The sequence below is a fragment of the Hemicordylus capensis genome, chromosome 2, assembly GCF_027244095.1.
Source record: "Hemicordylus capensis ecotype Gifberg chromosome 2, rHemCap1.1.pri, whole genome shotgun sequence".
Taxonomy (NCBI): domain Eukaryota; kingdom Metazoa; phylum Chordata; class Lepidosauria; order Squamata; family Cordylidae; genus Hemicordylus; species Hemicordylus capensis.
Window position 1 is genome coordinate 119,345,377 of NC_069658.1, and position 23,849 is coordinate 119,369,225.

Below are 23,849 nucleotides of genomic sequence, written 5' to 3' on the forward strand. Positions count from 1 at the left end.
AGGTGAATGATGTTGTACTCAAGGTGAGAGATGAGCGAAGGGCATGAGCTAGAATTTCCACTGAGGGGAAAGAGAGGAAGACCCATATTTTTGCAATGCTGTGGTGGCAGAAGTGACAAAGGGAAGACTGCCTGTTCTCTTTTGTGGACTGGAAAATGCTTCAGATTTTCCACTACACAGAAGAAAAACTGCACTCTTGCATAAATTCATGACTTTCACTGCTTGTAAAGTCAGCCATGCACATTTCAGAAACAGCTCTCTCCTTTCTTGGGGTTTGCGCGTGCGCGCGCGCACACACACACACACACACACACACACACACACACACACACACACTACATTTATTTGCACACAAATGAGGATTTATAGTGCCTGTAGCCATTGTGTTATAAGTTGCACCCTTAACTGCACCACTTGAAGGGATTGCCCAGTGCTCAAACCACCCATCCTGGTCTTGCTTGTTCCTCATGTTAAGTTAGCATGAATCATCGGTGTTTATGGCCTACCTTATCCCTCACACTCCAGAAAACGTTCACTAATATTTATTATGTTTAGAGCGAAAGGGGGGAAAGAGCAAAGTAACATAGCTTTTCCTTGGACATCCTGCAAACAGCCCCTCAGCAATGAGTGTCCTTTGGCAGATGCCCACAGAGCAGCTGGCAGTTTGGATGAGGGGAGAAGCACAAGGTCCCAGTCGTTTTCATGCACTGTGCCAAGAGCAATGGTTGTATAGCTTTCAAATTTCACACACTTCTGAGTTTAAAAAAAAAATCTGACTGAGCTATTTCTATCAGTGATATAACTTGTTAGGGCTGGTGAATATTATATGGCACATAATTAATAACAAGCAAGAGCATATGACCTGGCAACCAGCCTTACTTTGACAGCAATGAGGACATAGTACCGCAATGTATTCATGGTACACAATGAGTGATTGTGTCTTTGGTGTATGTACAGTTCTAAACCTGAAACATTCCTGAAAATGCTTTTCTGTGTAGATTAAATGTTGGTGACCAGAATTAAGCTAATATCAGAGAGTCCGATTGCGTTTTTGGTTTTGTGTCTTTGCCATATTCCTAAATATATGTTTGTGTTAAAGAGCTGTATCGTTACCTGACTTGGACCCATAAGAGAACTAGAAATAAACAAACACAAAACTGTTTCAGAAAGGACGTTAAGGGGCTTAAAGGGGAAAATTAAAAATGTTTTGCATACATTTTTTTCTCAAATCAGGACCTACATATTTTTCTTTTTGTATGACTTATCAATAACCTCAGCTCCCCTTCCCCCGACCTGGCTGAATACTCATAATATTTATTTATGTATTTATATAAGCAGCAATTGAGCCCACATGGTAGTGGAAGAACACTACAGGTTCTTCCCCTTACTTATAAGTAAAATGTGATGGAAAGAACAAAAGGGACATGCAAGCAGAAGGGCTGCACGTGCCCCACAGCCCATCTTTCCTCTGTAGTTGGTTCCTCCAGACAATGTTATCCTAGCTTGCCTCTGATACTAATATTAGGGGCGGGGCCATACTCAGCGGTAGAGCACATCCTGTGCTTTGCATCCATAAGGTCCCAAATTTTATCTCTGGCATCTCTAGGTAGGGCTCAGAAGGCTGGAATCCTGGAAAGTGCTGCTAGTCAGTGCAGACAAGCTTGAGCTAGATGAATCAATGGTCTGACTCAGTATAAGGCTTCTTTGTCTGTTCACAGGAGTCAAGCTGGGAGAAAAGCAGCTAGAGGGAGAGCTGCAGAGCAAAAAAAAACCTTAGGCAATGGCAGGGTTCAGCACCCTCCACTTATGTCTTTTCAGTGGGACCTTCACACCTAGTCCTCTATAATAAAGAGCCTGTGTGTGCGCCCGTGTCTCTGCACCCGTGTCTTCCTCGGCTGTTCTGGGCATGCGCGGAGCACTTGCCCAGAACATCCGAGGAAGATACGGCCGCCGGCACCAGGCGGCCATGTTGGCCGGTTGTTCGCCCGGCCGCGGAAAGGCCAGAGGTGGCCACTGGGAGGGCAGAGGCAGTGGCGGTGGCTGGTCTAGCCCGGCCGCAGGGATAGGAGAGGCGGCGGAGGCAGTGGGTCTGGCCCATCTGCTGAAAATAACAGGGGCGGCAACTGTCCCTTGGGTGGTCCGGCTGGCTGGAGGCTGCAAAGCCATGTTGGCAGGGTGGGGTCGGCTCCAGAGGAGCAGCAACGGCAGCCGGACGGGCGGGGGGGGGGGTCTTGCGCGGAGCCGCCTCCTCCTCCTCCTGCTCGGCAGCAGCCGGCCCTCGGATGGTTCCCAGGACGGCGGCGTCATCCCCCTGGGAGGAGCCGCCGGCAGGCAGAAGCAGGGACTGGCGGCTCCCAGAGAAGAAGACCTCCGCCCGCCCGCCTGCCCGCCCCTGGCAGCAGCAGCAGCTCCTCCTCACGCCCAGCCCAGGGAGGGAGGCGCAGGCAGCAGCTCAGCAGGGCGAGCCGTGGTTGCTGCTGCTGCTCTGGGCGCATGGCCATCGCTGCCGTCCCCGGGGAAGTGGGCCTGCGCGCGCCTGCCCCGCTCCTCCTCCTCACTCCTCCTCCTCCGGGGGCAGCCCTCAAGGGGCTTCTTCGCGGTGGCCGCCGCTGCCTCCCTCCGGTGGGGCTCTGCTGCTGCTGCTGCTGCAGCCAACAGTAGGTGGCCCCCCCGGTTTCATGAACCCAACTAGTGCCCGTTATTTTAACGGGCTTAAAAATACTAGTTTACATATAAATGGGACAGCTGCCATCACATATACAGTAGTGTGAACCTGAGAAGAGAACATACACTCAAGACATAGTGGGCACGGACCATCCAAATTTAAGCAGAGAGAATACCCAAGGTCACCCCACAAGCTTAATCCCATTGATTTCAAGGGTGTGTGTGGAGTAATGTTAGATTTGGACTGGAGAGCTGCAAGTTGAAATCCTGGTCCAGCCATAAATCTTGTGGAGTGACCTTGAGTATTCATTCCTTCTCAGTCTAACTCACCACACAGGAATATTGTGAGGATAAAATGAGAAAAATTGTATGTATGCCACCATGAGGTTTTTGAAGGAAAGGCAAATTACCAAAGTGCAAACTAAAATCAACAGAGGATATATGTTAAATTTTCCCCATTGAAATCAAAGGGACTTGTTTGTTTAATTCCCCACCATCACCCTATAATTGGCTCCATAAGCTTAGGAAACATTTCAGTTTGGAGATTCAAGTAATGTACAAGAACTGCTAAGAACAAAGCACACATACAAATCACACTGCTAGACCATTACATCCACATTTCCATAAGAATTATCTACAGGCGGCCCTTGTTATCCACGGTTCTGGCACTCGCGGCTTTGCACATCCACGGTAGGGCAATATACACCCGACCTTGTTATCCACGGTACGCAGTTTCATGTATCTGCGGTTTTTGGCAGTGCAATTCTGCCCTTATATGGTTGTGCTCTTGCAGCATGTGCTCCTTGGTTGTGAGAGGCATTTGGAGGAGGATGGTGGGGTGCTTTGGTCTTCATATTATGTATGTATGTATGTATTTATTTATTTATTTGATTTGTATACTGCCCTTCCAAAACGGCTCAGGGTGGTATACAATCAATATTTAGAGTCTTTTGTGCTTCTAAAAGCCATTTCCGGTAGCATCTGGCAGCACCAGGTATCCTTAGGAAGCCCCAAGAGCCTTTTTTGACCCATTCCTGTGGAGCTTCCTGGAGACATTTTCTGGAGCCTCTTGCAGCATTGTGCTGCCCTTGTAAGATGCCAATTATCACTTCTATAAGTTTAATTTTGATGAATTTTTAAACATAAAAATATCAAATTAAATATTAATTTTAATAATTACAGTACGGTATTATTTAATTTAAATTGCAATTAAAATTCAATATGAATTAAAAAATAAAAATTGATTTTAATTATACATCGAAAATTGATTCTCCTCTCACTCCTTGATTCTCACACACTCTTCTGTGTGTGTTTACTTGAAACTGATTTAATTTTGTGCTGCCTCTTTGACCAGCCTAGCAACCAGACAGGCCTAGGGCTTGTGCTGCTAAGTGCTGAATTTCAACTGTGGGAAGAGGAAACTTGCATATTACTGGAGGAGCGGGGTGAGGGGGACCCTGCTGGAGGATCTAGAGTGTGGGAGATCTGAGGTGGCCAAGGCACAATGCTGTGTTCCATCCTTATTTCTGCTTTTACCCTGGAGAGGAGGAGAGCTTGTCTTGTGGTAGCAAGCATGACTTGTCCCCTTTGCTAAGCAGGGTCTACCTTGGTTGCATATAAATGGGAAACTACATGTGTGAGCATTGTAAGATGTTCCCCTTGTAATATGGAGCCGCTTGGAAAGAGCAGAAGGTTCAAAGTTCACTCCCTGGCATCTCCAAGATAGGGCTGAGAGAGATTCCTGTCTGCAACCTTGGAGAAGCCACTGCCAGTCTGTGAAGACAATAATGAGCTAGATGGATCCATGGTCTGACCTGGTATATGGCAGCTTCCCATGTTCATGCTATGTTCCTACCCTGTCTTTTAGGTGATTTTTAATTCATTTTCCTTGGCTCCGGAACCTAATCCCCCCGCCCTCAAATACCAATTGACTTAAGGCTTTATTATTCATGGTTTCGTTATCCACTATTGTAAAACAGAACCTCTGTGAATAACGAGGGCCACCTGTATAGGATTATTTGTTACCAACGGTGGGGGAAATACCTATACATACACACACACACACACACACACACACACACACCCAACACACACAAATTAGTTGTAGAGATTCAAGCCAAACATACCTTCTAGCTTGTGCCCTGAGTTTTCCATTTGAGTTATAGCTTAGCTAGGTCACTGTGCCACCTCTTATAAGGGTGAACCACCACCAAGGCTTTCACTCAACCAATGCAGAATATACCACCTTCATTCTGCTATCCAGGCTCTGAAAGACAGACTCTAGTATGTTTGAATTCCCATCAAACTGTTACTTATTGGCTGCTTCTTATGTGCAAGGTGAGCTCCACAGCACCTCTGCTATGAATAGACTGGACTAGACGTATGTACACACACTCACAGACACTGCAGTGTATAGATAGTTATACTGTACTGTAAACAGGCTGTATACAAGAGAACCTCCGTTCCTCGCCTACTACCACAAGTAACAAGGCATTACCGCTATGGGGAAAGAGGGTTAGGTTCCAGGATGGAGGGAAACATTTTAAAAAAGCAGCCCCCAAATACTCAAAAACGGCTCCCAGATGGCCCAGAACTTACTGTGGTATACAGTAAGTCCCCTGCGAGTCCCCCACATGCCCAGGAATGCCCCACAAAGGAAGAAATGCCTCAGAAAACCACAAAAGGTCATGGAGGAAGGTCTGATTTTTACAAGGTGAGCCATAAAATGGCTCCTTGAGATAAAATGGAGGATGAAGTGACCACCATGGTCACTTCCAGCCCTCTAGGAACTGCTGATACGTGGGTTTTAACTCTATTGTATCCACTGATATTGGAAACGGGTGTCTATTAGACACCCCATGGATACTCGAAAAGCGGTTCTGTGAATAACAAGGTTCTCCAGTATATGTAAGAGGTGCTGCCTTAGGCATCTGTGTAAGTAAGCACCATTAAAGGGTAGCAAATCAGCAGCTATTTAACTTATTTTTCCAATGACACAACAAAGCAACCATGTAGACTTTATTTACTACTTATGCTGGTTACAAGAGAGTCCTTATCAGGAAAGTAATTACAGAGATCTGAACTACACATGCAGGCCTAGCACATACAGCCACTATATGTACTGGGGACTAAATATGTAGTAGGGACCTTACTCTCTCCTCTCCCAGCATCTGTCTAAGTAAGGAATTATCCTGAATGGGCCATCTGTTTACAAGTGATCTTGTGTATGTGCCCTTAAATAATATTGTAATAGTGTGCTTTGGCAAAGCAACAAACAGCATATCAGTTTTGCACATGACCTATTGTATGGGAAAACATGTGTACACTGTGGGGGAGAAGGGCAGTTATTCTGCCTCTGATACCAAAATGTCTTGGGCTGACCCTAAACATAAACGTCTTGTACATCTGCTAGGAGTTCTGAGTAATTTTGTAGAGGCCATTATATGAAGTATATACCACACAGTGCTCGTCATTTCCACTAACGTGATGTCACCTGCGCTGGAACAACAGAACCCCCCCTTTCCCGTCCTTTACAGAGCACAAACAAGCATGCACATGCTGTGATATACTCACACAATGATGTACTCTTGCTGATGTTGTATGAAATGATACAGATCTATGGGTGTGAGACACACATGGAGGTGAACTTAAGAGGGAGAAAAGAAAGGAAGGTAATTCTTACCATGTGCCACCCAGCCATGTTTACACTGATCACAGGTTCTCAGATTTATCTTCCCTGGCTGGAAACATTCACATGTGCAATTTACCAATGTGCAGCGTATTGCCTAGAAAAAGAAAAAGGAAACCAATTTCTTTAAGCATCTCAGAGGATACATAATAATACTGAGCATTTCTATAACTTCCTAGATTGTTCTAAGCGTTTTAAATATATTTGCTCAGCAGTCTTTACAACAGCCCTGTAGGGCAGGTCACACCCTTATTGCAGATGCCAGGTAGAGGTTGAGAAAATAGTGACTTGCCTAATTCAAAGCTTAGGTAAAATTTGAACTGGGAATTTCCATGGTCATTATTCACACTCTCAGCTTCTTATCTCATTATAGAATCATACTGGGATCCCAAGAAGACCCTGGCCTGTGCATGTAAAGCACTTCTGTACACAGAGGAACAGGGAATTCTCTGCTGGCTGAAGCCTCTTACACCACATCAAATGCTGCTCTCGAGGATACCCTGACCTTCGAGAGCATGCTTCCAAGGGGCAAGAAAACGCTGTGTGGTGGGAGGTGGGGCTGAAAAGCCCTATTGCATATGCAGAATTTCATGCTTATCCCTTTGGATCGTAGCCATACAAAGATATTAATAAGAAACATTATTTTTTTCTTTGCTTTTTAATATTTGCTTGCAGAATAGTTGTTGTCTTCTTTTCCCCATTGCAAACACAACACCAGTTAAAACAAATGCGATACGAAAAGACTTGCTTTTTTGTTTTAATTTCAGGGAAAGGGGCCTGTCATAAAAAATAAATTATTGTCACAGAGCAATTCCAATTATAAGGTGCATTAACTAATCATCACCATCATCATCCCATGAAAATGAATAAATGCATTTAAACAAAGCAGACCAACATCTCCACTTGGCTTTTAAAGGTAGAGGATTATGTATGTGTTGCACAAATTTCCTGGTTTACCTTTCCAATGCCTGAAGGCAACTTTTGTTAATGTTAGTTATGTCTTCACATTGCAGCATGTCAATTTAGTTATAACTAAGAATGTAGCATATACTCCAATATACATAAATGCAGAGCAAAGCAAACGACCCTTCTCCCTGCCCCCCACCCACTGCTCCTCATTCCATTAAAAAAAAAGTTCTCATGCTTTTCTTTCAGAGACTTATAAAAGGTTTAATTCAGTAAAGCATCAGGACAAAGTCACTGGCTCAGTGTGTTCCCAAAGCACCAATACAATGATGGAGATACAGAAAGGAATTGACTCAAGAGACCTGTAGCAACTTTCATTTACCTCCATCACTCCTTTCCCTTTGACTAGGCACAAGTGCTCATTTTTTGACAACTTAGACGTTTCCCTTTAAAAACATAAGCCCCTGGCGCGCCCCTTTATAAAAAGAAATCTAAGGAGGTAAAATTTAAACGCAAATGGCATGAATAGAAAGATGACTTTGGGGGGAAAGATGGATAATTTCTTTAAACTATAAGGCAAATACATAAATAATGATCGAATTTTTTTTTTTTTTAAGGAGAGGGCAAGACCTCAGTTTTTAAATAGTGCTAAAGATGACCTGTGCTCCTCAAACTACTACTACTAAATTTATGGCATGCATTTAGGCTTAATTTGCACACATATTTTTTAAAATGGAGGAAATTATATTCATCATTCACACATTAACAATGTACTGTAACTACTTGGAGATGCCAGGAAATGATCACTCTACCAATTTAGATGCAACCAGTGATTACTTGAGGGTCAGCTGGGGGAGCAGGGAAGATAGTGGTACCTGCAATTGCAAGAACATCAGAATTTCCTGAACGCTGTAATGGATTTATACAATTACACATCTTTGCATTATAGAAACTACCACAATGTCAATCAGTTATTTTGGCTGCAATTGTATACATGCGTGCAATATTTGGGAGTAAGTCCCACTGGATTTGGAAAGGCATCCTTCCAAGTAAGCATGCATGGGATAACAATGTTTATAGAAAAGAATTAAAGGCCCAGGAATTAATGATGTGTGTGAGCAGAATATTCTTCTCCTCACAGGGAAGGGGTGGCTGAATCCTTTTGTGCCATTTGAATTCCACCATGCTTTGCTATTACTACTTCTGTTCTCTAGATTCTAATAAAAACTGGCTGCTTTTTTCTACATGAATTCTGATGAAGGTATCTTTTTTACTTGCCTTATGCCTTCCTCACTCCAGCTGCTGCTTTATATTAGCCTCCAGAAAACACTGCTGGATGGGAGAAAAAATCCTTTTGCTGTATTACATCTGACATTTACGTGTGTTCCAACCAACATCAACCGACCAACTCTTCATTAGCAAGGTTGTAAAACATTGTTGTACCTACCAGTGATTAAAGGAATTAGAAATATGAAATATAAGAGTACCCACAAAACTGCTGATTAGGCAAGAATAATATATGTGATTGTGGGTTACAAGATGAGGAGGGAAAAAAATCTACCAAAAGGTCCTTCTCTGTGTTCAATAGTTTATTGACTCAGTAATATATCAGGTCTCCCCTAGTCAGTAATGGTGTCTTTCTTTAATTTATTCATTAATTAATGAAGTCATTAATTAATTGTTCTGCAAAAAGGCAGAAAGCATTACGAAGTGGTGCTCCTTGTGTTTACAGATGCTCTGTTTCAAATTCTTTAGCATATATATTTCACAGTTTGCTGTTGTTTCTCTTATAAATTGGTGCAACAATCATACCCATTAAAGTTATAAGTACTGCTAGAACATCTATATTAAGGGCTGAGGAGATTTTTCATAAATCTTGACCTACCATTTCCTTGTTCAAGAAAAGGTCACTAGGTTGCATGTAAAAATTAGAGTCATGCTGAAATACAGTTTTCTAGTCCAGGATTGTGTTTTATTGTCTGAATTCAAAATTATTCATTTAGCTACTTTTAAAAGTATTAGCTGGGGGAAATCTTTTTTCTTTATTTTTTGCACTCAGGCAAATCTTTAAAGATTTAAAAATCTTTACAAGACTTCAGATTTGAAAACATGTTTAACTGAATTTCATTTTAGAAAAATAAAATTAGTACAAGTAAATCTATAATATATTTGCACCCCAAGCCTAAACATATTTACTAAGTTGGGCAGTCCCACTGATTTCAGTTATATTTGCTAAGCAAGCTTAAAACAACAAGCTTACATATATATGTCAATACATATTATATTATATTATATTATATTATATTATATTATATTATATTATATCTGTTTTATTATGTAGATAGATATAGGTTTGTATGACAAACTGTAATAGTAATCATATCTAACAAATATAGTCCACTAAACATAACCTTACCATTCTTAGCATGGCAAACACACCCTATTTTAAGTCACGTAAAGCTAGCCTACTCAATCAATGTTTGGTTGGTAAGAATAGGTGACTTTAAAAAAATTTCATTACTACATTTATGTTCTACTTTTGTTTTATCGTGTTCCTCAAGATGGATGTCATGGAGTTTCCAGGCAAGACCAAGACCTGCTTAGCCTAAACAAGGTGGTATCATGTCATGTTCTCTCAGATCATATCCTGGATTGATGTATCATTACTCTCAGTTCATGACTATTTGGCCCCCTTCTCTGAGAAGTATCTATCTGTCTATATACTTATTCCTCTAAGACGGGCCATGCGTGGGGACGTGGTAGAAAGGAGGCGATTGGCTGACAGACTGGGGGGAGGAAAAGAGGCGATTGGCTGACAAGGGGTGGGAGGGCAAGTTTGCCGGCTGGGGTCGGCTGCACGAAGGCGCTGCGGAAAGTGGAGGGCTGGCAGGGAGGCCGTTGTTACTGCCCACCTGGCACACCCACCGTCAAGAGGGAGCTTGCCAGCTGGGGTCGTGAAGCAGTGAGTTCAGGGAATGGGGACAGAAGGAGTTTGTGGTGGCGCTACATAAGGCACCAGAGAATTTGGTGGAAGGGGACGGCTGGCAGTTCTCCGCCTCAAAACACGCCAAGGAGCTTAAAGCCAGCACAAGGGCACTGCGGAAAGCAGTTGGACGGCAGGGAGGCTGTTGTTAGTGCCCTCCTGCCGCAACAGCTGGTAGAGAAATGGAGACTGAAGGACAGTTGGACAACAACAGGTAGACACAGGCGAATGAGAGAGTTGTGGGGGGGAGAACGCAAGTGAGAGAGTTGTGGGGGGCAGAGTGATGCGTGGTGATGTGGCAGAAAGGAGGCAATTGGCTGACAGGGGGGAAGCAACTGGCTGACAGCCTGCGAGGGTTCAGAAAGTGAGAAGGCAGTAGCTGGAGAGGAGTGTGGGCAGCTGCTTCGGAAAGCCAAGGAACTTGCCAGCTGGAGTCGTGAAGCAGGGAGTGGGGGGGGGGAGCGAGCGAGGGAGCCGTGGGGGGGGGAGAGGGAGCAAGGGAGCCATGGGGGGGGAGAGAGAGTGAGGGAGCCACGGAGGGGAGAGAGTGAGCGAGGGAGCCGCGATGGGGAGAGAGGGAGCGAGGGAGCCGTGGAGGGGAGAGAGTGAGCGAGGGAGCCACGGGGGGGAGAGAGTGAGCGAGGGAGCCGCGGGGGGGGAGAACGATCGAGGGAGCCGCGGGGGAGAGCGAGCGAGGGAGCCATGGGGGGGTGAGGGAGCTTGGGGGGGATACCACAGGCTCACTGCACAACTGCATAGATGCTCTGTGAGGGGTCAGCTAGTACAGTTTCATAATAACCAACTTGATGGAACACCATCTTTAGTAAACATAGTTCAACGGCACAGTTTCTGAGGTCCCTGTGCCTTTGAATGAAATGAATGGAAATAAGCAATATTACTAACTAGAAAACAGTAATAATTGGTGGCACGGAAGATTGCATATACTCTAGAGATATCACTTTGCTTACAAGAAGGCGAATAAAAGCTAGGCAGCCGAGAGGCTATATTTAGCACAGCAGAAGGAGCCTGTATATCAGCCAGTAGTCTGGTAAAGTTCAATTGAAGGGAAAAGTGAAAATCAAAATTTCAAACTTGTTTTTGTGTTTCAGTGCAATATTTAATTTAACCATATCTTTAACTAAGAAAAAAGGAAGCAAACGTGTTTGGTTTGAAACAAAATTTCACTTCTAAGAAAGAGGGCTCCTTTAAATGTAATGGCAGCAAGTCCATAGGGAAAAATTGCTGGTTCCTAACAAGGGCACACTTTGGGTACTGCCACCTCTTCCGTGTTGTTCATACTCTCCAGTGCTGGATCTCTTCTGTCATTCAACATCTGTAACCACAATTTGAAATTGTGTGGAGAACGTTGGTCCCCCAAAGCATTGGTCCAGACAACACTGAAAAGATGGCAGTAACAGGAGCATGTACCTTTCTGTGTGAAGCCACCCAAACAATAATAAAAGCCAAGAACTATTGTTGGTCTCATAACATTCACTAAGCTTGATTTGAAAATTATAGTTTTTACAAGTGATGTAGAATATTGGAAGGAGTCCAAGCTGCAGTTCCAGACTACATATATTTGTATCCCACCCTTCCTCCAAGGAAGCAACATAGATAGGCATCTTTTCCCCTTTTATCATTCATCTCAACCCTCTGAAGAAGATTCTTCTAAGAGCTGGTGACTCAAATAAGGTCATCCAGTTAATTGGCAGGATTTGAACCTTGGTCTTCCGACGCCTACTTTCGGACTCTACTGCTACATCACCCTGACTCTCTAATGCTTCCAATTGCCACATCACATTTCCTCTTCAAATACCAAAGCCAGGATCCAAAAAAGCCAGGATCCATGTGGCTGTGAGCCCAAGGAGAGTGACTCCAATATCACATGGCAAACCAAGGGGAAGTTCAAAGTAACTATGAAAAGCCCACTGAATATAAAAATATACATGTAATCAGCTTTTTGTTTTAAAGGATGAAAAAGCCTACGGAGAGTACATATTGCCCATGAGTGCACCTAAAATACCCCTTTGGATCACTGTTTAAAGGATTAGACATGGGACGCGTGTAGAAGCATTGTGAATTCTTATTATGAAAAATGTTAGAAGATAACTGTCAAACAAATGTAAAGATTAGTTATTATTGCCTAGATTCACAGTAATGAAATTTACTACAGATATAAATTCCACCTGTATAACCAGTCTGCATTTGCTCAGAGTAAAAGGCAAAATCTCTTATGCTGACTCAGTCTGGAAGAGACAGAAACCAAACACTACCACCACCCAAGGAGATATTACAGCAGAAATGTATAGAGATATTACAAGTAGAATGTAAAGGTGCCTTCAGTGTGCAGTAAGCCAGGGCCCCAGAGATACATAATGTTCTGCCATGTAAATAATCCACAAATAGACGGAACATCAAATACATTCTCTAGACGCAGAACTGACATAGCATTTCTTGCATTTCCACTAAGATTATAAACGTCTCCAAGGAACCCTTACAGTATCAATGGAAAAGGCATAATTCCATCCAAATCTATCCCTATGCAAGCTACTTGACAGGTTCACTTTCCCTTTAAAATCCTATTTCCACGAAAGTCATGCTTAAAGAGAAGAAAGCATCCTAAAACAAGCCCTATGATTTAATTACACACCAATATTTTCAGCAGTGCTTCCTAGCTACTTCCTCTTACTTCTGCCTTCGGGTCCAATTCAGGGGTATAAAAACGCTGTCTGATATCATATTACAATATGTTAGCATTAGTGGTAATGGTATCCTTTAAATAATGGGGACAGCGGGGGTGTGGTGGCAAGGGAATGGATGAATCAATCCTGTATTAATTGATTAAAATGCTAGTGGTGACAGGGAGAAGAATTGATGAGCTGATACTGCAGTTGATGAAATTACTGTTGTTTGTACCGTAGTGTGGGGAAGGAGGAACTGATGAACTGAGCTTGATATTAAGTGATTGAAAAGCAATAGCAATAATAATGGAATCCTATAACTGGAGGTCACCAGAAGGTCATCTATTCCAACCCACTAGCCTAACTTCAGGAAGCTCTTCAACACATAGAAACAATAAATCTTCTTTAGATAAACCGTCTATAGAAAAAATTAGATCTGGGGGAGCAGGGGATGACCCAGTCCTAAGGGAATGGCAGTAAAGGAGCCAGGGAACAAGCAAGTGAGCAAATCCAGGGGAAAGGGAGGTTGGTAAAGTTTGTGGTGGGGAGAACAGCTGCCATCTTGTCTTGGGCTGTTGTTCTTCTCTATCTGAAAGGAGCAGAAGCATGGTTGCAAATCCACAGTGGCCACACAGCAGAATAGGGCAAAGCCACAGGCGTACACCAGACTATGAAAAAACAATCCGCTTTAAAAGAGGCCCTTTTGCTGCTCATCCGCTCACTGTATGCAGTTCGAATATCTTGTGTGGCTCATGTTTTACAAAAAGCTCCATTGCTAAGAACATCAAGCTGTTGCTCAGCACACAGAGTGGAATGGCTCTGCTGTTAATATGGTGACTGATTCTTTGTGGTGAAGGAGGCCTGCCTATGTAGGACTGGTTGGAGCCACTACATGCTAAAATTCCCTTCATAGAAAACTAGAACTCCATTAACATATAAAGTTGGTTTGAGAATGTCAGGAGATAATATTCTCCACCTGACATGGGCAGCTTGACAGGACACAAAATGCATGCTACTTCCAGCTCATGCCAGGACCACTCACTTTAATGACTGTTCTGCGCTAAGGAAGAACATTATACACCACCAGTCCTTGCAAACAACAGAATAGTAGTGGTACTTTTTTTTTTAAAGCCAAAAACCAATCGATGGGATGCTTCAGTTTCTCGTATTGAATGTCAACAGTGCCAGCCATCACAGCAGTTTTGGAATCCACAAAGATTTCATTGTATCTAGGGTCACGTAATGGAATAATTATTACATTTCTTTTACAACTATTGCTCATGTTTTCATATTCTTTCCAGAATTTCTGCTTTCCTACTTCACTTCTGGTTTGACAAATGTATGGAATCTATCAGCTTGTTTCCCCTTACGTAGGTTTTCAAACATTCCAAAAAGTGATTTCCCCCTTCTTCTTCCTTTGCTGATTAAGCTGCTTGTTAAAGCATACAAAAGAGGTATATTTTTGTAGGAGAAAAAAAATTTCAAAAAAAGTTTAAGACCTGACAATACTACAAGTAGTACTTAATCCATACACTGAGAAGAGGTTCAGACGAATTGCACTGTCACATAATTAGGGGTGGGACAACACACTTATGGGGCGAGAGACATGGACACACCCATGATCCTCTCCCATGTGATCAAGATAGGTTGGTCGGAGTATCATTTGAACTGGCTGAGAGATAAATGCAGAACGAGGATACATACCATGAGCACCAATCAATCTTTCAAGCCACCTTCAATGTTCTAAAAAAAGACAGTTTTCAACCTCCCTCACTCCACACAATGCACTAGCTATATCATGTGTCTGCCAAGAAATTATCTTTAGGCTTTTATCTTGGTTCCCACTCAGAGTTCATCTATCAAGCCCCTATGTATAGGACACTAGGATGTCTCACACCAGTGAATGCAGTAGCCCCTGGTGCCTTCCTGTGCCACCAGTGCTCTAGTCCCTGAACATGCCAGTGAGATTAGTCTCTATCAATGAAGGGCACTCTCCAGACTACAAAGCTAGTTTGATCTCTCACAGCTGAAGCCGTCTCAGTATGGTTTCCTGACTCCTAGCATGACTATCATCAGCTGACCCACACAAGCTAATGATGGTCCCCATATAACGCCTGCCTTTAGGCCAGCTCTCCAGTGTGAGGAAATCATTGCTTCTAATCTGCCTGATCTGGTACCTAACCCTGGCCCAAGTCCTTGAATGACATTCCCAGCAGGTTCCTGAATGACATTCCCAGCAGGAATGACAGGTTCTCCAGCAGCAATGTATAGCCTTGAGTATGTTACGAAGGATCCATTCATCAGTGTTGGTAGGGCCAGGGCATGAGGGTCAGATAAAATTGCTTCTTGAGCTGAATTCCATTCACAAGACATCGGTTAGCCTTTCCAGGTTTTCACAGATCCCTAGATCCTTTATACCAGTCAGAGATGCTGCCAAGTTTATGCCAATCATAGATGCTGCAGAGTCCAAACACAATTTGTGTAAGTTTGGATATGCACATGCACACTTATGCTACTCACTGGATTTCTTAAGTCACCAAAAATTAATTTAGAATCAAACCCACACACCCATCTGGGCCAATAACAAAAAGGTTATTACCTTTAAAGCCCTAAATGGCTTGGGACCAGATACTGTCTGCGCCCAGATACCGCCTGCTCCTAGCTGAATCTCCCCACCTGACTAGATCGGCTGTGAGGGCTCTGTTCCGTGTGCTGACACCTGCTGAGACCCATTGGTTGACCATGCAGACCAGGGCCTCAGTTGTTGCCTCTTAGCTGAGATCCACATGGCTCCCTCTCTCCCAGCCTTTAGGAGGAAAGTGAAGACTGCTCTTTTTATTCATGCTTTCGGCCAATGTGTTGTCCCTGCTCTCTTAATTTTAGTTGTATTTGTTCTATTTTTATTGAAATTTCATTATTGTTTTTATGTATTTTGCTGTTAACTGCCCTGAGGTCTTAGAACAAAAGGTGGGGGAGAAAATAAAATAAAATGAGATAGATAGATAGATAGATAGATAGATAGATAGATATTTTTCACTCTCATCCCCAACTCCCTGGAAGTATGTCAGGGAGGGTTTGCAGAAACTGTTGCAATAGGCATGTGTAACTTTGTGTGCATGAGTTTCTTTTGTATGGTGACTGAGTTATATTTTTTGACCGGAGGGGCTGCCATTGGGAAGAGTCTTTGAGAGAGAATTCTGAGGAGATATTAGCTGTGTTCAGGTTTTATGTTGTACTTGCATTCGGTTGTCTACATATGTGTACATATTTTGTGCAAATGACCATACTTGCATTAATTTTAAAAAAAGAACCTGGGTACAGGCCTCTTATAATGCAGGATACAGGTATTTAAAATGAATGCAGGTACAGTCATTCACACAAAAACATATATGAATGTACAGACATCTGTACACTTGTACAGCATAATATCTGATTAGGGCTAGATTGTACAAGTATTGAGCATATCATGTGAATGCAGGAACTCTGTGATGAGAAGAAAGGAAAAACAAGATTGTGAAAGAAAAATAGATTTGGAGGTAGAAGGGTTTATGAGGTGATTGAGAGGAAGAGAACTGAGAAAAGGCAAGGACTGAGTAGCTGAAAGGAGAAGAGAGTGGCAGCTTTCTACTCTCAACAAGCATTCATTCAGCATTTTTGGGCATTTTTCAGATTACATGCTGCAACAGATTTGCAAAGTGTCCACTAAGTGCCCCTCCATATTGCCCATGTTGTGACATTACGGTCATTGTGTTGTCAAGCAGGGTGCTGTTCATATTTCTGATGCCTTGTTTCAGATTTTATTGATGCATTGCAGCCCTACAATGCTGCAAATGCATTGCAGGAAAGTAGCTGTATTTTTCCATTGTAGGAGACTTTCCCCATAGTTTATGTGTTGCAGTGGGATGTGGTGTGGACAGTTCAAATTGCTGTGCAACCACTTGTTCATTTTTACAGCTCCTTTCCGTCCCATGCATGATTGTTTTTTTTTTTTTAATTGTGCCCAGGTCTTTACACAAAGGTGCAATCCGATTCTCATCTGCTTTTGATTTTGATCACATTTGCTTTTTCCCCCCAGACTTATTTTTCAGACATGTTCATGTTTCCTCCTTACTTTCTTTTTTTTTTTTTTTTTGGTGCTGTGGATTGGCTGGATCATTCGGCAGATGGAGGTTCTGTAGATATGTAAGGGCATGTGATATATATATATCCCCGCCCTGTTTCATTTCCCAGTGCTCTTGCTTGCGGAACCCGAACAAGCAACTGTGTAATCCCACTGATTTACTATAAGGCAATTTAGCAGTCCAAGGCAGGGAGAGAGAACAGTCACTTACTTAAGAGGAAGCCCACTGAAATGAATTATTTACTTCTGTGCAATCCCATTTGTTTATTGCAGGGCAACAGACTTTTATTTCCTTGTTTACTGCAAGGAAGCCCAGTGAACATTTACCAGCAAGCCTGCAAACTATTCTCAATGCCATGCGGTTTGGAGGGCTCATTCCACAGTTCAAGGATTTGTTGATATCTAAAGCCCCTTTCAGTATATGGATTTTCAAAAAAATATTTGTTCAGGTTCTTGCACCAGAAGCAATCAAGAAATTGTTTGCACCATGGTGCTCCCCCTAGTGGCAGTTTGTGCAAAACCACCTAGAGATTTTTTTTAAAAACACCTTCCTTATGTCATCCTCCTCTGCCGAAAATGGAGGAGAGCTGAGTGAATGAGATTCAGGTGGAATATGGACACCTCCTGGCCATAAAACCCGCTGCAGTGATGGGCAATTGGAATGGCATTCCATCCCAATGGAATGGCATTGAAAAACACATCAAGAAATGCTGTACACGTGGTTTCAAGCCGCTGCCTCATACTGTTGCACTACAACACTTTAACTGGCGCAAATCTCATAGTCCAGAAAACTCTCAGGCAACTGTGGTCAGAAAACTGTAGACAAACCTGAGGATCTGCTTTACCAGTTTTGTGGACTATAAAACCTTGTGAGGGTTTTTCTTCTGCTTGACTTGTTTCTATCTTTGTGAATATCAACATTTTAAGAAAATTGGGTGTGGGTGCGCATACACGCACGCATGCATTATGAATAAATGTGCATAATTTGTTTAAAATGATTTACAAATATTAGTGTAAATATTGAACTGATTTACAAATATTAATAACAGCATATTACTTCTTTTAATTGCTTCAGAACTAATTTCTGTGTTGGTCTCTGGATTGTAACCAAACATGAGAACATGTTGTACACAGCAGCATGCCAGCATGTTTAGAATCATCATTCCATTGTTTCCCGACATCGTTGTGAGCATGCATAACAATGATCTCCAACATGATTGTTCTCCATGTTCTGTGGCATGCCTAGATGCTGCTATAAACACTCAAAAAACCATCCAGGTCTCATCCAGATGCCTTGTGGTTCTTAAAGGTCATCCCTGATGCCACCTCACCTTCAGTTATTTTGGGGAAAGACAGAGTGGGAATGCCTTGCAGCAGAGGTGTAGTGGTGGCTGGGGGGACTACTTTGGATGACATCACTAGGAACATAATGCAGCTTAGAGACCTTGCTGATTCTCAATGGGCGTATCTTTGGATTTCCAGGAGTGACATGTCAAATTAATCTAATTCAAGCAGACCCATTCCAAACTGGACAGTTTGTGTGTGTGTGTTCCATCCATCACTATTGCTCATCACTAGTACCAATGATCCATGTTATGGTTAGAAAACAAGCTAATACCCTTTGATGGAATTCGGGATATTCAAATACTGTTCAAATTGTACAGAGCTCTGAACAGCTTCACTCTGAAATTTGGACAAGTTAACTTCCAAGTTTTAAACAAAATCACCATATTTGGCAGGCAGCCATTTTACAAAGTGCCATCCTGATAATGGTGACTCCCAAAGGAAAACAATGTGATTCTTCACTTTGCATTTCAAAGTTGCTGAATGCTCCGGAGTCCTTCTACATCTCTCACACCCCAGTATCAGTCAGATATTCCTTCTGACTGGTTCAGTGCACCTTAGCATTATATCAGCAGTTTTACATCATACTGTATTAATATTGTTTCCTACTTGTATTTATTTTCACTAATACAATTTGAAAGGTGCTAATATCATTATATTTCTCTGTGGCATTCATGAAAACAGTTGCTAATATGATATGATGGGGAGAATACTAACAAGACATAAGATTGTTGTTGAGATAACAAAGGTTCTTCAGTTAGGAAAAACATGTTGCACAGAAATGTTTTACAAAACCACTCACAACTGTTCTTTGGGGAGGGCTAGAGAATGAAAATGGCACTGGGGAATAAAAAAAGGAGAAAGATAAAATGGCACATGAAATCCTTTTTCTGTACTAGGAAGTCCTGTAGTCATATAAAGGTTTTTTCTCTCCTCTTTTAAAAGCCATGTTGTTATTTCTGAGGAATGTTTTGAGGGAGATAACATGCAATGATTCAGCAAACTCTTACTGAAAGAAAGGAAAGGGGTTTTTGTTTTTTAAATGCTATGAAACATAAACTTAGGGCTCTCTAGTAATGTTAACTAACTGAGGATTTGCAGACTTTCAAAAACAACACTCTTTGCTCTGCCAAAATTAACACGTTATAGATGCTCCACACTTTATCTGGCAGCAAAGTAATTAGGCTAGCCAAAGCTTCCTCTCCCACGGCCACTACATGTTTAGAAACTCTCTATTTGATTACTGTTTTGATTGGGCTTTGTATTTTATGATATTGTGATTTTATTATGTCTTTGTGTAAACCACCCTGAAAACAGGATGGAATAGAAATTCATAAACAATCAAAATGGCACTTTACATGGTTAGTACGGGAAACACACACGAGAAACACCAGTACTGTTGCAAACCTAATTATTGAATAAAACGTGAAGCAGCTCTTAGCTAGTGTGGCACATGAAGGTCGAGGGACTTGGACCTTGAAGAGATGGGCTCAAACCCTACCTCAACCAATGACTCATTGGAGAGGACTGGTCAACTCCCCTTCCATCTTTATGGTCTAGTTAAGATGAGGAGAATAGCTGAGGAGTCCCTATCCAGTACACATGAGGGATGTGAGTGCTCATGTAGTACTCCCCTTCCTTCCACTTTACATAATAATCATTCAAACTGCTCCGTCGCACATGATTTAAATGCAACTGCAATGTAATATTTAATTTGAAGTATGGATTTAAAAAGCCCCTCTCACAATTATGAAAACCAAAACAATGTGTCAAAAGGTGGAGGGGATATGCATGCTCAAGTCCTTAATTGTGTGGCAGGTGATATTAGGCCAGTTTGATGTATTGTGTGAACCAGCCCTTAGTCTCCAGTTTCAAATGGAGAACCACAGTGGCACAGAACCTTGAACCCGACACAGACTATTCAGCAGCTCATCATATTCCAGTCAGACTGAAAATACAGAATCGCAGGATTTTTGACTCTAAGTGTTGCTCACTACATGCTGAGAGTGCTGAAATGTTTGTACAGTAAGTAAAATTTTAAATAACTGGAAGACAGGAGCAAAACAACTGACTGGTTAGTTCAGATCGATATATGAAACTGAGTCCCTGTTACTTTATCCCACTGGTTTTGACTCCTAGTACTGCCATATTTAATGACAATGAGGAAGCAAGGGGAGAACCTTTCCCGGGTATCACAGAAAAAAATATTGATTTATTGATTTATCCAGTGTACTTAAAAAATAAATAAATTCATTTTTCAGTGGATCCTGTGGCTGTTTTCCTGCTGCTCCCCTCTCTTCTGAATTTGTGAAGCACTCTTCTTTCTGATTACTTTCAGCAACAGCCTAACACAAATGAACCTTTTCTTGGTAAGGATAAGTGGTGGGGAAAACACCACTTGTTTAACTGTGTCTTCTACCTACCAACTCTTTCTTAAAATTCCTGGTTTTCAGTCTCCCATACTGTTATTTTCCTTCAGTTAACCTGTCTATAGTCCCCAAGGCCCTCAGGTTTCCCACCTCTTAGCAGTTCTTGGAATCTATATGAGAGTTTAATTCCAGACAAACTTACAATTTATCCTTGATTGTGGCATATTTATTTTTCTGAAAGTCTTGTTCTCTGAACTGTCAGAATGTCCAGGATAATTTGTCTACTCACACAAGCTCAACCAATCAATTCACACAATATAATTAAATCGATAAAAGACACCTTAAAGAGGTGGGATGAAGGAGTCTGAATTATAAACATTGATTGATTGATGGATTAAGTGCCGTCAAGTTGGTATTGACTCTTAGCGACCACAGATAGATTCTCTCCAGGATGATCTGTCTTCAACTTGGCCTTTAAGGTTTCTCAGTGGTGCATTCATTGCTGCCATAATCGAGTCCATCCATCTTGCTGCTGGTCTTCCTCTTCTTCTATTTCCTTCAACTTTTCCCAGCATTATGGACTTCTCAAGAGAGCTGGGTTTTCGCATGATATGTCCGGACTATGATAGTTTAAGCCTGGTCATTTGTGCCTCAAGTGAAAATTCTGGATTGATTTGTTCTGTGATCCATTTGTTTCTTTTTCCTGGCTGTCCATGGTATCCTCAAAAGTCTTCTCCAGCACCAAAGTTCAAAAGCGTCAAAGCTTTTTCTATCTTGCTTCTTCAAAGTCCAGCTTTCGCATCCATAGAGTGTCACGGGAAAAACCATTGTCTGAACGGTTCTTATCTTTGTAGGTATAGACACATCACGGCATCTAAATATCCTTTCCAAGACCTTCATTGCAACCCTACCTAGTGCTATTCTGCAACGTATTTCTTGACTGCTGCATCCTTTACTGTTAACAGATGATCCTAAAAGGCAGAAGCTATCTACCACTTCAGTGTCTTCATTGTCAATTCTGAGGCTGGTTGTTGTGCCTGTTGTCATTAGTCTAGTCTTCTTGACATTAAGTCATAGTCCAATTTTTTCACTTTGCTCCTTGACTTTCATTGCTAGAGCTTGCAGATCATCTGCATTCTCAGCTACGTCAGTGGTGTCGTCAGCCCAGTGGTGTCATCAGTGTAGCGCATGTTATTGATGTTTCTTCATCCAACTTTAAAACCACGCTCATCTTCTTCCATTCCAGCTTCTCTCAGTATATGTCCAGCATATACATTGAAGAAATAAGGAGAAAGTATACAGCCTTGTATTACTCCTTTGCCGATCTGGAAGCAGTCTGTTTCACCATATTCTGTCTGAACTAATTACAAACGTTAGCATCTGTAAAATGTTGCTCCTCAACACTTAAAAAACAAACCACTCCCAAACAATACCTTGAGCTATGAAGAAGATGAAAAATGCCTTAAATCCACATTCAGTACAAAATAAGTACTTATTTAAATTGATAGACTTATCCATCATTTCTGGTGGATAATTATTAAAATTCATCACTTGATGATTACAATTTTAAATTAATACATTATTTCTAAGTGTTTTCTTAGTATGTTGGCAGAGTACAATAAAGTCCAACAATAAAATTTCTTGCTACCAAGGTAGACACTGAAGCTCTTCCCACAATCAAGTGGGAGGGGCTACTTGTTTTGTGGGGAGGAAGTCTGAACGTGCTTACCTCCCTGCAGAAGATCAGCGCCTTCTCCCTGGGTGGGCGGATCACCACCCAGATGAGCGATGGCTTTGCTGTGGCGCTCCCACACTTGGCTGCGGCTCACTCAGGCACTCTGGGGGTCGGGCAAAGGGAAGCACCGCCATGAGGCACCCCACCCCCCAGAGCACCAGAAATTAGAGTGCGAGTAAACGGTGAGTATGAGGTGCATTTCTGGGATCCTGCCTCCCCCCACTGTGTGCCCGCTGTGGCTCCAAGCAGCCATGGCAGACACATGATCAGGAAACAGGGGTTAATGGAGCACTCACTCTGTTAACTTTATTTAAGGGGGAGGGTATTTAGGTGGGCCTGTCCCCACCGGGAGCCGCATGGCTCCCAGCAGTTCTCATGCGCAGCGAAACCATGCTGGGCTTCCCTAGTAGCCCGATTTTCACTGCACAAGCAAATAGCCCCTATGTGTTGGCATTGCCTCTATCTTTAGATGTTGGCACCAAAGAGAGAGAGGTTCCTGTAATTCTGGAAGAGACTGTGAAAACTTTACTCTGTGGTCAGGGCAGAGTGTTATTATGTGTAACTGCTTATTAAAAATAACCCTTATTGGTTTTCTCTAAAGGATTTTCTTTTATACATAGCTTTATCCTATAATTTTGTCCCTGTTGGGCATGCTGCCTAAATTTAAACACAAACAGTCAAGCAATGAAGAAACATTAACACATTTACTGTGAACAAAAACTCCCAGTTGTACAGTGAAATTTTAATACATTTCAACTTATCTCTTTTACTAATGGGGAGAGTACAAACCCTGCAGGAATTTGCTCTGCAAACTGGTAATTACAGTAGACTCACTTTTAAAAATATATATATATATATAATGCATATGTATAGTCAGACAAGAACCATAGCTGCCCTTTTGATGTAGGTTACAATAGAAATGTTTCTGGGGGGGGAAATCATGAAAATTTACAGCAATTCTAAAAGGAACACATTATTTCTTTGGAATGTGTCCTTTAACTGTGCTTATAAACACAAACATATACTAAGTGTAAGTTAGCTGGCTACAACCTGAACTTTATCAGCCTGCCCTTTTTATTCTTAACTATTTTTCAGAATAAATGTACCACATTGGTTCAGAATTAATGATTGCAATACAAAGATGGGAAGGTGAGCTGGTAAAAAGATGCCAATCTTTTTCTCCTCTTGGCTTCTTACAGCCCAACGTGTTTGCATTCATGTTTGCTTCTCATGTTACTTTTCACAAGATAAAGGATTTTATTTTTAATATTTCAACTATCCAATGTAGCCCAAGACATTGAGGGTTCACTAGCCTGAAGGTCTAAACCAGAAGGTCTCCATGCCTCTGTCTGTCTCCCA

At 42.1% G+C, this 23,849-nt stretch overlaps 1 protein-coding gene across 5 annotated transcripts in view; it reads right to left on the minus strand.

Annotated features, from left to right (window-relative positions):
- Positions 1 to 23,849, minus strand: part of BNC2 (basonuclin 2) — a 584,547-nt gene that overhangs the window by 202,592 nt on the left and 358,106 nt on the right. For all 5 annotated transcript variants that reach the window (XR_008316774.1, XM_053298992.1, XM_053298991.1 and 2 more), the window contains exon 3: positions 6,347 to 6,449. Coding sequence is in view for 4 of the 5 variants with exons in the window: in XM_053298992.1 (XP_053154967.1) it covers positions 6,347 to 6,449 (103 nt within the window). In the remaining variant the exon portion in view is untranslated. The remainder of the gene's footprint in view (positions 1 to 6,346; positions 6,450 to 23,849) is intronic.